This window comes from Uloborus diversus, chromosome 1 (assembly GCF_026930045.1).
Source record: "Uloborus diversus isolate 005 chromosome 1, Udiv.v.3.1, whole genome shotgun sequence".
In the NCBI taxonomy this organism is placed as follows: Eukaryota; Metazoa; Arthropoda; class Arachnida; order Araneae; family Uloboridae; genus Uloborus; species Uloborus diversus.
Genome location: NC_072731.1, coordinates 176,992,528 through 177,007,675, shown reverse-complemented (window position 1 = coordinate 177,007,675; position 15,148 = coordinate 176,992,528). Strand labels below are relative to the sequence as shown.

The following is a 15,148-nucleotide window of genomic DNA, read 5'->3' as shown; positions in this document are numbered from 1 at the left end:
GTTTCCAGAAATCGCTACAAACTACTATTTTTTTGTAGTTAACTACTCACTACACTACTTTTTTAAAAAAGTAGTGCGCTACACTACAAACTACTCAAAAATGTAGCTACTACAGTAGCGTCGCTACTTGTAGCGCACTACTTCCAACCACTGGTGTAACGTTACACGAATTCTGAATTGTGTAGCATCATTGTTTAAAAAACTCAAATTGTTGGAGGAACACTATGGTTTCAGTAAAATTCAAAGCGCATGCGTAAAGATTAGAATCGGCGCAGAGCAGGTAAACTCTTATTAGCGGTACGTAAACCGACCTTGGTAGACGAGCGGTAGAAGCTATTGGTTTGTGACTTGTCGGTAAGACTCGCGTTGTGTGTTCGGACCCCAATCAAGTTATTTCCTCTCTTAGTCCAATAAAAATGTCTTGCTTGCATATTAAAATAAATAAATAAATATTGTATGTTAAAGTAATTGGTGTATTTTGGTTGTTAAAAAGCATAAACTTGTTGAATCGTTCAAGAAAATCAAATGAAAGCTTAATTTTTGGTAATGTGTAACCTTTCAAGCAATTTCTCTGTAAGCATACAGAAAATTCTGGTGTATCCTTGCGCAGAAATGAGCGAGACGTTACGCTGTAGTTACATTACCATGGTGCAATCTTCCACAAGCGATGTGTAACTTTACACCAGTTATATCAAATAAAATGACTACAGAGCAGTAGAGGAAGCAAAGCTGCCACCGATTTTATGGTGTAAGTATGGTGTAAGGTTACACAAAATCTTTTACAGTGTAACGGCAGTTATTTTACTGAAATATTTATGGAAATCATTTCAATAAAACACGTGAAAGTCCCCTCCTCCCCCCAAAAAAAAGGTTCTTTAAATATTTCTCAATCTAAACACATTTTATTATTTCATCTTCGCACAAAAGAAAAGAAAAAAAAAACTTAATTCTCAAGGAATTTTGAAACTCAGTAAAAAAGTTTTACTCAAAATCTAAATAGAACAAGGGGAAGAAGCTTATATGAACTGCTGTAAAGAGGTAATTTGTTCAAAACATTTGTATATTTTTTCTAATTTAGCACTGATGAAAATCAAAAGTCCAATTACTTTTTAAACAATGCACATCTTCACAAAACAACTGTACAACATTTGTCGCAAAAAAATCACAGGTAATTAAAGAACTCAGTATCATTTTATCGCATAAGTGAGGTTAAACTTTTAAAAGTATTTTTCATCTGAGAAATAAAATAACGAATAATATACAGTAAAATTAAACAATTAAGCACGCACGATCAAGTAGTAGGCAATTTTACCCCTTCAACGAAAACTTTTAAACACTAATTACTTAATATTTATTCTTTCAAGATTAAAACGAGATCTAAACAACACTCAGCAAACGACAAAGGATTTCGTTTTGTTTGCGTTGATTATTTATCTTTTTTATGCTTTTATTTAATAAGAAAGGGGTAGTCATGTGTAATTTTGGAAAAAGGAAAAAAAAAGTACTATCACTCGGATTTTTTTTTTTTTTTTTTTGTAAAATAGACTTTAGTTTTTTAAAGCCAATGTCGAAGTTTCTTCTTACTGGAGAAATGCTCTGTTTTATTTTCACCTTTACTCTCTCTCTCACACACACAAATAAATAAATAAATAATAAAAAAAAAAAGAATCTTTCGAATTGAATTTTTGTCAGAGAATTACTTTATTTTTAAAATTTTTGATAATGATAATAGTAAAAAAAGAAAACATTTAAGAAACAAAAACTGTTTGAACTGTCTGCAACTTCGTTTGGTAGACAGGAGTTTCACCAAATAACTTATATAGGTTTAATAAGAAAAATTAGTCCTATAAGGGGTATGTTTCATTAGGCTTTATATAAATCATGCATCATTTTCAGGTATTACTGTGTTTGCTCCTTTCGATTTGTTTTGTGTAAAATGGAATAACATTGCATAAAATAATAAAACTCAAAAGTGGAGAGATTTCATTACAAATGGCATTAAATACAAAATTAAGAAAATATGAATTAAATTCTTATTCAAGAACTGAGTAAATTATAGAGATGATAAGGAGTGATAAAGCATTGGATCATTATTTTTGCATTACCTTGCAAGATTATCATTTTTTTTGAATAAAAAAAGTTTTTTGAATAAAAAAAGTGACACTCAAAATTTTGTGATTGTCAACAGGCGTCAAGCTGGAAAAAGAGGCGTAACTTGTAAAACCTCTCAGTAAATTTCATTATTTTCAGTGACATTAGTATAGGGCCTTCATTGATTCAGAACAATTTTATGTCTTCAACGCTTCCAATCGTTCTTTGGCTATTGTGAGGTAAAACCTGACCACGGAGAGATGGCGGATGACATAGAAGCAGAAACATCATTTGTATAATTTGTAATAGGTAGAATCAGCCAGAAAGCGCCGAGTAGAAAGAGGAACTATTGGCTGTGACTTTTCAAATGGATACCACTGATGAACATTCAAAGTATGATCAACTATGTAATTACTGATGTTTTTGATTCAAATAAATGAAATAAGCTGCAATAAATACATATACTGAAATAATTGCATTTGTAGAATATATGCGCAACTCTAGATGGAAAAATATGCGTTATACGAAACTGAACATCAAAGATATGCACTGCCAACCCTTTCATGTTTTCGACTTGATGCTCAATTGAAGAAATTTCGAATTTATGTTAAGCAATTTTTGTTAAATATTTTGATTCTTGTGTACAGGTAAGTATGTTTCATAAGAAGATTTTAAACTCGAAAAAAAAATAATAATAAAGAATAACCACTCAGGTACGCAACTATAAAACGGAAATAATTATGAAGCGATACGAATTAATACGAATTGAAATTAAAAGATGCACAAGTCATCAAATATATGCATATCTTTTATTAATCTCCAATTAATTTACATTCTTAAATAATTTCATTCAATAAACATCACTGATTATGAAATAACAAAAAAATGCATAACATTTTGAATTCATAGGTAATTTTTAAAAAACCACTCTGAAATCCATAACTATTCATGGGCGAACAGGATTCCCCAAGATAGAACCAACCTTGACTCTCAAAGGTTTCAAAAAAAAAAAAAAACCCTCGAAAGCCCACAGGTTTAAGGGGGGGGGACACCCCTAAAGCGCACAGGTTTTAGTCCGTAAAAAATTAAGTAAAATAAAATAAATAAACCGAAGGTACACAGGTTCAAGGGATGAAAGAAAAACTGAGCTTAGGTTTGAGGAAGCAAGAAAAAGAAAGAAAAAGAAGAGGCTCAGGATTGGAGAGGTGCAAAAAAAAAGAAAAAGAATGAATGAATGAAAAAAAAACGAAGTCACACAAATTTGAGGGTGCAAAAAAGAAAATAATAATAACGAAGGTGCATTGAGGGCGCATCGGCCGGCGGGCCCGTCCACCCCTATCACTGTCTGACCCCTTTTTTTTCCAATTATACCAAAACCTATGTTGCAGCTGCTCTTAATTTTAGTCATTAGTTATTTTATTTTTGCTTCTGTGTTTTAAATTCATTATAAACTACACCCCCCCCCCTCACCGAACGAAAAGGGGAAAACAATATAGGAAGGAATACTAAGAATTAAAGAATTTATTTCAAAGCACTGGGATAGTTTTTGAAAAATAATTTAAATGAAGTATGAAAAATTGCCCTTCCATTGCCCTCCCACCTTCTAATGTTGGATTCTTGAGGAAAAGGTTGCTAAACCCAATCAGCGAGAGCCGACAGATGAAGTAAACAAAGGGGGCCTGTTTCTTAGAAATGTCATGCCCAGAGCACGGGCAAAGGGAGCCCGTGCGATAAACAGCGCGAGCAGAAAAATTAAAATTGAAGATGCAAACCAGTATTGAGCTATGGAAATACGCAAGTCAGTGCTTCCAGGATGACGTCAGAGACGGCCGTTTCACCCCTCCTTTTGCCACGAAGCGGGGAAACTGAAAGATCAAAGACACGGTCCCACCCTCCTTTTCCTTCACCCTGAGTTCTTTGCACACGGGCGGCCGACACCCTAGGATCGGCCCTGCACGCACGCTAAATTGGCAGTTATTGCCTATTCTTTCCTTTCTAAGCCATGCTCTATTCAAGGCGAATGTTGGGGAAATGTAAAAGTTTCAATGCCAAATAAATGGAGTCGAACAGATACAACGTATGGCGTCAAAATAATATGTCAGAGGTCAGCTTGTATTTTTCAGAGTCTTACGAATCTGATTGGTGCAAATTTTACTTGCGTAAGCCTTGCACCAGTTAAAGACTCGTTTCCAAACTCTTTTTTTTTTCGAGCAATCACGATTGCTTATTGTTCTCACTTGACTGTTTTTGGCGTTCCTTTGATTTTATTTTCCCACCAGCACCCTCCGCAGCATCACCGTAGACGGGCTCCTCACGATGCTGCACCTCTAGCGAAAACCGTCTCCAGGTTGCGTCCATATCCTACACTTACACGCATACATACGCGCACGTACACACATATACATATATACACTTACACACATACATACACCTAGAGTCCCTATATAGGGACTCTACATACACCTACACACACATACAGACACCTACACACATACACAAACACATACACACACACCTACACACTCATATACACACAACTACCCAAACACTCATGCCTGCACACAGACGCAAACACATGCCTACACACAAACACATACCTTCTACACACAAACACACATAACCCTTACACACAAACACACATAACCCCTACACACAAACACACATACCCCCTACACACAAACACTCATACCCCCCACACAAAACACACACGCCTACATATACATACACACTCGTGATTGCGAAAAACATAATTTGAATTCAAGATGACTAAGTTCAAATTATTATTATTTTTTTTTAAACTTTATTCAAAAGCAGTTTCCAGAAATCGCTACAACCTACTTTTTCTGTATCGAACTACTCGCTACTCCACTTCTTTTAAAAGTAGTGCGCTACATTACAAACTACTAAAAAAATGTATAGTTATTACAGTAGCGTCGCTACTTGTAGCGCACTACTTACAACCACTGATTGAAAGTAATAAAAGTTCCATTGATATGTAAAATTAAAGCGTGAGGAGCAAAACATGGCAGATGAAATGGGTGCAGTCCCTGGACGGGGGGCGGGGGGGCTATATCATATAGGGACTCTAAAAAAATGGCGAGCGGCATTCCCACGGCGGAGTGGGAATGTCTCGTCACCGTCCTCACTCCACCACAAGTAAATTTTTCTGTGCTTCCACTTTTGAAATTGGCATCATTACTAAAAATGTGCGGAAATTTTCCGCCGGAAAAATGGTTTTGTTTCAAAGTTGCAATTTTATCGTAGGGAAATAGAGTCGTAAAAACGATTTTGCTTTAGAATTGCAGTATTCGTGTTCAATTAGAAATCGAAATGTGATATTGTTGTCATTTGACCTTGAACTTCGAGTTTCTTGTTTTTCTTCCCTTGTTGTTGTATGGACGAAAACATCTTGTTCGAACAGTATTTTCTGGATTTACTTTATTAACTGCACACGGTGAGAAATTTTTAAGTTGCTGAATGCTGCTTGAGTTTTTCCAACGAGTATTTTATTTCATAGCATGTTTGTTTTCTGTTCTGCACATGTTGAGATTTCAAAACATTAGCACAAATTGATTTTAATTTATTTTCTTGTGTTAATTTCTCACCATGGCCAATTCAGATACATCAAGACGACGTACATCAGAAAGAGCATTAAAAAGAAAAACGCTTACTCCTGATTGCGAAAAAAAAAGTAAAAAGTATCGCTTTTGTGAAAAAACAGGATGTTTAGAACCTGAACCAGTATGCTGCCTTTCTTCTAGTGATAATTGTACCGGATCTCAGTACACATCTCGTTGGTATCACATGTCTTTGGGAGAACATTTCTGCAACAATTGCTTCGATAATTATTACCGAACTGGGAAAAATGGGAATCTCCAATACAGCAGTTGGTGTCATGAATGGGGAAATATTGCTCGTGTTAGCAAAGCCACTCTTAAGGGTTTTGTTGCTAATGAGTTATTGCCATATTGGATTCAATGTAACACTACTGATTGCAATAAGTGGAGACTTGTGTCTCAGAGTGGAGTGTTAGATCCCCAAGAAATTCGATTTTTTTCATGTTCCAGTAAGTTAAGTAATGTGTCCGACTGTAGTGTTGCTGAAGATAGTCAAGTTTCTCGTGTAATGGAAGAATATTGGATGAGTCAGGTGATTGAGAACCCATTATTAAAAAATTCCCCTGCAGCTCCTTATTTGCGACGTTTTCTCCCAGAAGATATTGGTCTTTGTCCTTTAAGTACAGATATTTCTCCTCTAGATAAAGTTGAAAATATTGATCCATTCTATGTGGGACAATGTGGTGAATCACTTATTTGGGTGAAACCAGATGCAGCTGATGAGGTAGAACAATCTTTTTACAAAACACTTGGTATTTCTCAACCAACTTACTTAGGGCTGCGAAATTTAATTGTAACTCTTTGGAATTTAGCGCCTACTGTATGGTTGACAATTGAAAAAGTCTCTCCTTACATTATATGTCGAGGTTTAGTGAGAATTTATCTTCATTTTGCAGCTCAAAAGATTCTGGACTTTTTAACAATGAGAGCTGTTATTAATTATGGTATTATCAAATGTCCCCCTGCTAATACCATTTTCGCTGATTCTAAAGCTGATATTATTGTGATTGGAGCTGGCATTTCGGGTTTGGCTGCAGCAAAACATCTTTCCAATTTGGGCCTAAATGTTGTGGTACTAGAAGCTAGATCCTGTTTAGGTGGACGTGCTTTTGATGATGTCACTGGATCAAGCCCCTTGTTTGTAGAGGGATTGATCAACAATCCTTTTTCTATTATGGCTCTGCAATCAAATCAAAAGTATTGTGCTCTAGATAAAAGTTTCGTTTTATTTGGTACTGATGGTAAAGAAATACCTTCAAAAGATGTCGCAAAAGTTAATTATGAATTGAATGGTTTGGTTTTTGGTGCCATAGAATGGGCTTCAATGTGTAATAAGGATGCTAATTGGTTTGACACTATTGTAAAAAGCTATAACGATATGAAAAAAGTAGCGCCTCATTACACAGAATTTGATGTTTTTAATTTTTGCTTGAATCAGTATGAAATAGATCTCAAATGTGATATGAAGAATTTATCGTTACAGAGCTGGGAGTTTACTACTAGCTTGATGGGTGATACTGGTGTCTTTCATGATGGTCTAATGCCAATTTTGAATAAATTGTCTGAAAATTTAAAGATATTTTATAATACTAGAGTTGTGGCTGTTGATTTTTCTAACGATGTTAGTGAAATCATCTGCACAAAAGAAAAATTTCATGCTAATAAAATTCTGATTACTGTTCCTGTATCCAGTCTAAGGTGTAATGATGTAAAATTTAAGCCCCCTTTACCGCATTTCAAAATGAAAGCTCTCAACGACATTGGTGATTATTATTGCGAACAGCTGGTGTTAAAATTTGCTGAAAAATTTTGGATCAAAAAACTAAAAAAGCAGTCTTTAAGATTTGGAATAATTTCTGCTGATCAGAAGTTTTATTTGTTTACAGATGTTACTCAGAAGAAGAAAAATTCTATTCCTACTCTTATTACATTTATACCAATCCAGCATCTGAATGAAAGTGATAACAGAGATAATATTATTCAACAGTGTTTGACTCTTCTAAGAGACATATTTTCAAAGGTACCAGATCCTATTCAGTGCTGCTTAACTAATTGGAAAGAAAAGTCATGTGGTGCTTCGTATGGATCTTTTATCAAAGTAGGAAGCTCACAAACTGTTTTTGATGAGTTGACCAAACCAGTTGACAGTAAACTTTTCTTTGCTGGTGAAGGTACATTTAAAAATTGTCGTAGTACCCTTACAGGAGCTTATTTAAGTGGTTTACAAGGAGCAGCAAACATTGCATTTGGTTTATGAATTTTTCTTTTGTAACTTTTTTCAACATACTAGTATTCTTTTTTTTTTTTTAATCTTATAAGAACAAGATCAAAAGCAAATATTTCATTTGAAAAAATGCTTTAAGTATAAATAGATTTTGGAGTGTCTATTTTCATACTTGACATTTTGACAAATGTGTTACATACTGTCTAATTAATGACCATACAAAAAAGGGAGAAATTCAAATTTAAAATAACCCTAATTTTGTCAGATTGAAAAGTAAAGGAGCAGCAACGAAAAAGCTGGGTTCTATTCAAAATGAACAAAGAAATTAAGCACAGTTGTAAACAATCCTGATCAAAGTTTTTAAAATACTTTCTGGTAGTATACATTTTCGACTTAATTTAAGAAGCCAAAACTGGTGGTAACAAGTTTTGTCTGTCCGCTTAATCAGGTAACGGATAAACGAATAGCCTGCTTAACCTCCCAGAGCGGAATATTTCCCCATAGATGCAATGTTAAAGTTCCCCACTCAATCGAATAATTTCTCTGGATAATCGAATAATGTTTATCAGCTTTCGCAAATATTTTTGTAAAAAAAATTTTTGAATGAGTTGGGGGGAAATAAGTTAAATAGAAAAACCCTTGACGTAAAAAAATAAAATATTTTTTGCCTTCAATGTGCTTGGAAAATATTTTTCATCAAAACATTTCCTTCATTCTATCTAATTTCTTTTTTCGTTGCCATTACAAAAAACAGCGCATTCGATACCTAAATTAAGTAACACAAAGAAATATACACATTTCAGACGATAATAAATTGAAAGATATTAAATGTGAAACACAGCAGACGAGGAGAGAGTTGATGACTTGTAAAAGTGTTCCCTAAAGACCTTAGAACAAGCAAACTTACTAAATTGCAGGTTTAAAAAATAAAAAGTACTGAAATAAGGTGCCAAGACAAACATTTCGTAACTCAAGTTGAAAATTACTTTTTTATAATTTTCATATGTAGGTACTATAATACTATGAATGAATTAGTAAACTGTTTTGCTGTTTACTTAGCTTATTTCTTAAAACTTTTTACAAATATCATCATTTATTTCCTTTATAAAGCTATTGATTTATAGTTATTATGTTTTAAGACAAATGTTGTCAATTTAGAAAGGTAAAGAAGATTTCCCGCTTTATCAAATACTCCGCTTAATCGAATAATATTTTTTGGATCCGACGATATTCAATTAAGCACGGCCTACAGTCGGACGTGCACAGGGTGGGAGAAGGGACATCTGTTGGCTCGGGATCGAGCCAGAAAAGGGCCCAATATTTTAAAAACTAAACGTAAAAATATCAGGGTAAACAATCTGGAGGGGAAATGGAAAAGTCATTTGGACGGGAGCCAAAATTTCTGCACGCCCCTGCCGACAGTATTTGATTTTTATGACTCAGGCTCTTTCTGATGAGAATATTATAAAATATTTCACCAGCTGCAGTTTATTTTGCATTATGCCTTGTACTACATGAAATTTTAATGTTTTTCTGCTGAGTTCCATTTGTTCTCTAAGTAAAAGTAGTTAGCATTTGAGAGATTTGTGCACTGTATGTCATGAATATTTGATGGTAGAGTTCTTAAATCATCAGCAATAGCTGTATAAATCAGGGATGATTGTGTTCCGGTATTTTACCGAATTTCCGGTATTTTCGGACATATTTCCGGTATTTTTATGTCCGAAAATACCGGAAATATGTTTTTTTTCTGTGCTTTTAACTCCCTACCTCCGCAATTTTTTTTTTTAATTATATAATACTCATCAAATATACCTGCAAGAGCCTTAAGATGGACACCTATCCCTTAAGATGGACAAATGTCAAGATAATTTGTATAACACCAGCTCAAAAGTAACTTTGTAACTCATTAAAAATTTAATCAAATGTACACACAATATTTTGACTCAGAACTATTTAATACTATGGCAAAGGTGCACTTAAGTAATAGGGACCAAAGATTACCCCCTCCCCGTCCTCACTTTGAAACTTTCAGGTATTTTTTGATGAACTCACAATCACCCCTGATAGATACTAACGGTACACTTTTCTCATGACTTTCTTTATAAATTTTTCAGAAAATATTCTATTTATTCGGGGTTCGTACGCTCTTTGTAGTCTAATGCTTTTTAAGAAAAAAAATTATTTCCTCTTAAAACTCCTGATTTTTGCTATTATCTCCTTACAAACTCCCTATTTTTTTATTTTATATGGCCTTAAAAATTTTCTTTATCTCCAATCCGATACAAGCGATTACGTTATGCTGAATTTTACCGGAATTTCAGTATTTTTTCATTAGGACTTGACGTTTAAAAAAATGCATCTTTAAACAAGAAACTAGTCTTAAAAAGCAAGGTTAGCAAGTTTCTGCCAAAGTGGTTAAAACTGGCTTAGCAAAAACCACTTTCTGTCACATTTGTGGCCGAAACTCACAAAATAAACGTGATAGTAATTGACATAGAATAGAAAATGCATGGAAAAAATAATTAACTGTTAACCAAAGTATACAATTTAATTACAATATTATTACATTCAAAAATCAAATGTTGCATTGTTTGGGCTCGGTAGTTTCCTCGAAAAGTTGTCCTAGAAAAGGTGATTTCAAAAATCTAAACAGTTTCTCAATTTAATATGCATAGATAAGAAATTTTAGAATATTCTTGCAAAGAGGTAGCAGGCAATGCTATCAAAGAATAAACAATATTCATGAAACTTTCATCAATCTTGTATGTTTTTTAAACTAGTCCACCATTTAGTAACTGGGGTAGTTATAAGAACGTGACTGGAAGAAAAATTTTTGGGAAATGTGACAAATTTGTTTTGCAAAGCTGTGATATTAGTTACAAAATCTATGTTAAAATTGGCAAGTAAAATTCTGCCACTTTCTTCTTAAAACACATGGTTTCAATCGCAAGCAAATTACAATCAGTAATGCCTATTTAAATCTGTATAGTCGCTCCTCTTTCCTAAGCTACTATAAGGTTTTCATCCTTTGTTAGATCAATCCAAATATTACAAGCATCTGCAAGTGAAAAATTAGAACTAAATCAAGGGCACTAGCAATGCATTTTATTTTCTACAATGATGAAAAAAAGTTTCTTTAGTTTACTTAAACTAAATTTAGTAATTACTTGAATTATTAAAGACGCTTTTAGTTTTCGCCAGTTTCTGTCGGTTTTTACTGGTCATAAGCAGTTTCTGCCACTGGCAGGGCAAAAACTAGTTTCTGTCGGCAGAAAGCCAACCCTGTTAAAAAGTAAAATGATCTCCTGAAAACTTAATAACTCCTTATTTTTAATTTTCAAAATTGAGTATGAACCCTGTTATTAATATAATTTCTGCAGCATTTTGTCCTATGCAATGGCCAATGTACATTGGGGTAAAGGAGTTGATGGTTCAAAATTCCAAGAGTCATTTTCCCTCTGACTCCACAGCCCTGGTTCCATGTTATTATTAAATGAGCTATAATTTACTAAAATACTGCAGGGTTTAATCCAGATTTTAATTTTTAGATGTGCATTTTGTGGGAAGAAAAGGGTTTTTCTGATCTTTTTTCCTCCTGGAAAAAAAACACTATTTTTATGGCATTTTTCTTTTATGTATTTCTGTTAAAAATACAGTATAACTTCGATTTAAGGATTGTCAAGGGACTGGAAAAAGTTAACGTTAAATCGAGGAGCATAGACATTTAATCAAATCCGGACGAGTGAAATGTGTCATGAAATTGAGGAAAACGTTAAATCGGAGTTATACTGTGCTGTCTTATCATAAACAGCTTTTTTAACAAGGTATCACAATACTAATCTGAAATCCCTTTGACTTAAAGATCTTCTAAACTTTCAAAACAACATAAGATATTCATTTAGTGTTAAAAATGATTGATACAAATTTGGAACCATATGGTTTAACATTTTTTTGACAGACAGGTTGAAATTTCATAATAACAAAACCACGTAGTAGTGATGACAACAATTCTTAATTTGTAATTTCTCTTTCTTTTCGGTGGTTCTCTACCTTATGTAGGGGGGAATCAAACATAAAGTATGAAATTTTGTAAAGTCGTAACTTTTACGATATATTTTGTAAGAAAGGTGTGTCATGAAGCAGACCCAATTTGTATCGCAATTGACTCTGCACTGTGAAATCGCCCTGATTCAGTTAAAGAAAGAAAATTTGTTCAAAACTAAAACAATCTTCTAAGTTTAGTTTTAAATCAACTTAATTCAAAATTCTGTGAGCCTTCTAGTAGTATTGGACAATCAAGTGTTTTTTTGGTGTGTAATTAAAATTATATGGTAAATACTTTAAAACAAAACTGGTTTTAATTTTAAGAGTCAACAATTTTGTTAACATTTTTGCTTTTTAATGTTTAAAATTATGATGAATACTTTATAACAACAACTGGTCTTAATTTTTTAATTTTGTTTCCTGTAACAATATTTTCAACAATCTTATGATGTAATGTTGAAAATTATGTTTTTCTATGGAATTTTTGAAAAATTTTCTTTTCTCCAAGAAAAAATTTCAATTGTATTTGTTGTGATAAACATCAGTGGAAATAAATTTTGGTTTTCCAATACTGTTATTCTATAATTATCGATTGTAATTGTTGTAATAAACAGATCAATGGAAATAAATTTTGTTTTGCCAATTCTGTTATTTCATAATATTCCTTTTTTGAGTGACTTGATAAAGAGGAAAAGGAAATTTGAACCTCAGACCAGATTTGGCTTTTTCCCGTCCAAAACTTGTTTTTCCAATCCCGCCGAGAAAAACTAGGAAAAAAGTGAGAAAAACTTCCAAATAACTATATGTAAGAAATATTTTGGCTTTCTGAATGATGTGTAAAATGGAAGTTAGAAATAAATAGTTATTAATTATGCCCTAATGCTTTAAATAAGAATTATTGCACAAAGCATAAAATTTGCTCACAAAAGTTTTTAACAATAAATAATTTCCTAAATAAATATTTTAGAACACAATAAAATAAAATCATTAAATCTTAAAATACTAGGGTCATCAAGAGAAGCAATAAATAATTTGTTTTTAAATTCAATAAAATTTTTATTACATTTTTAAGGTTTTTTTTTTAATTTTGTTTTGGTGTGATATTATTTTGGTGTGTGATCTCAAAATGTTCATTTACATCATCCATAACAGTTGTTGCCAGATTCTTGTCCAATCAAACTGAAAAATCAGTCGAAACATTTTTCTCTGAAGGCATTACAAAAGCACTATGGTGGAAGAATTTAAGTAAAATTTCTGCAATTATTGGAACATCTTAAGGAATGTCTGTCCTACTTCATCAGCATCTCCTGAACATATTTTTTCTAATTTTTCACTCATCCAAAACAATATTAGAAATAGACTGGGTTTGCAAAAAGCCTCTAAATTAGTGTTTTGTTACACGATGCTAAAATCCAATGTGGAAGTAGAAGGCGAAGAATATGAATAGGGTAAATACAGTGAAACCTCAATAAGTAGTCTAACGGTTAAGTGGTCACTCCGTTTAAGTGGTCATTTTTCTTTGGTCCCGAAAAGATCTCATTCACAGTAATGCAAAATGATCCTCCTTTACTGGTGACCAAATTTAATTTTACCCGGTTAACTAGTCACTCAAAAATTGTTTTCTAACATTCCTTTTCCTTATCGGATCTTAAAGAATAGTGTTGGACTTAGTTGAAAGGCTGTTTGATAGTCATTTTTCCTTGAAATCTCGATCCTTGGATCTGGTCATTCAAAGCATACTTTTTGCTGTGACTCTGCCGAGTGCCAAGAGTATGAATCAAACTCCTTTCAGCAAGATGTACAAAATCTAATACCTGGAGAAAGTTAGTCAGTATTTAACATCTGTTCAAAGAACTACAAACACAGAATTTAAAGTTTGATGTATGTTAGAAGAGATCGTTCTTTTCGGTAAGCAACAACTTCATCAGTCAATATTGAAGGATTGTTTTAATGTACCATAATTACATTAAGTTAAAATAAGCTGTTGTTATTTAGTAATGTATAAGTAAGAGAAAATAAAACAAAGTAATCATCATTAGTATTTTTCCCTCTTTTTAATATTTGCACTAATTTATAGACATTGATTTCATAAGCTATTGTTTTTCTCACAGAGTTCTACTGCTATTCATGAATATTTGTAAGGCTTTTTTTTTCTTCCTTAATTTCCCACTCCACATAAGTAGTCACTCCGCATAAGTGGTCAAAAATTTTTGGTCCCTTGAGTGACGATTTAACGAGGTTTTACTGTATTTATAAATAAACCCACTTCATTGTCCATTTTTGTGAATTTTCCTCTTTTTTTCAATCTTTAAAACTATTATTTACTTGATCTCAATTTTGATATTTTTAAAGATTATTTTGATTTTTTTTAAATCAATTTTTTCCATGTGAGAAAAAGATAGTATTTCCCAGGATGGTAAATACGAGTTTTTACCATGGTATTTACAGGGGTGGGAAAAACCTTGCCAGCCCTGCCTCAGACACGTCATTTGGCGGGAAGGGAATCCATTGCCCTTGATTTTGGATAATTAATGTGTTTCCATTAAAGCTCTCACCACATGGCGACCTAGTTTGAAAAAGTTACATCCCAAACGAACCTCCTCACACAGTCGCTCCCCCCCCCCCCTACACTTCTTAAGAAAAGAATTCTTCAGGTGAACAGGAATTATGCACAAACTCAACAGGGGAAAAGAATTTATTGTTTTAGAAGCATGAGCTGAGGAAGAGGATTCATCGGAAAGGTTGTTTGTTGATTGGAAAGGCAATATTTCAGCTATGCCTAAAACATAGTAGTCATCTTTGGTCATTCCCAAGATGGAAGAACCGTCGAACCCTGATTTTACAAATTCACCGGGACTAAAACTTTTATGTGCTGCATCGGGGTTATTCGTAATATTGATGTGCAAAAAAAATTTTTTAAAGCACTTTACCAAAAACCCCTAATAAGCAATGCCGCAAAAATATCCATAATTAGAAAGTGTACACTTTTTATTCAGCATTCCATGACTTATTAGTTACACACTAGTTAATTTGAAATTTTCAACTACTGAGTAATAGATGTTTGACAAATTCCTTGATACTTGACTTTAAATAGTTCTCTTTTGACTTTATGGAGAAGAAAATACTGTGTGTGCTGCATGAGATATGTTTTTAGTTTCCAGGCCACGTA

General features: G+C 33.2%; 1 protein-coding gene across 1 annotated transcript; it reads left to right on the top strand.

Annotated features, from left to right (window-relative positions):
- Positions 1-5,895: 5,895 nt before the first annotated feature.
- On the top strand, positions 5,896-7,965 carry LOC129217298 (lysine-specific histone demethylase 1B-like). The gene has a single exon (XM_054851577.1). The coding sequence runs from the start codon at positions 5,896-5,898 to the stop codon at positions 7,963-7,965; it is 2,070 nt and encodes a 689-aa protein (XP_054707552.1).
- The last annotated feature ends 7,183 nt before the right edge of the window (positions 7,966-15,148 follow it).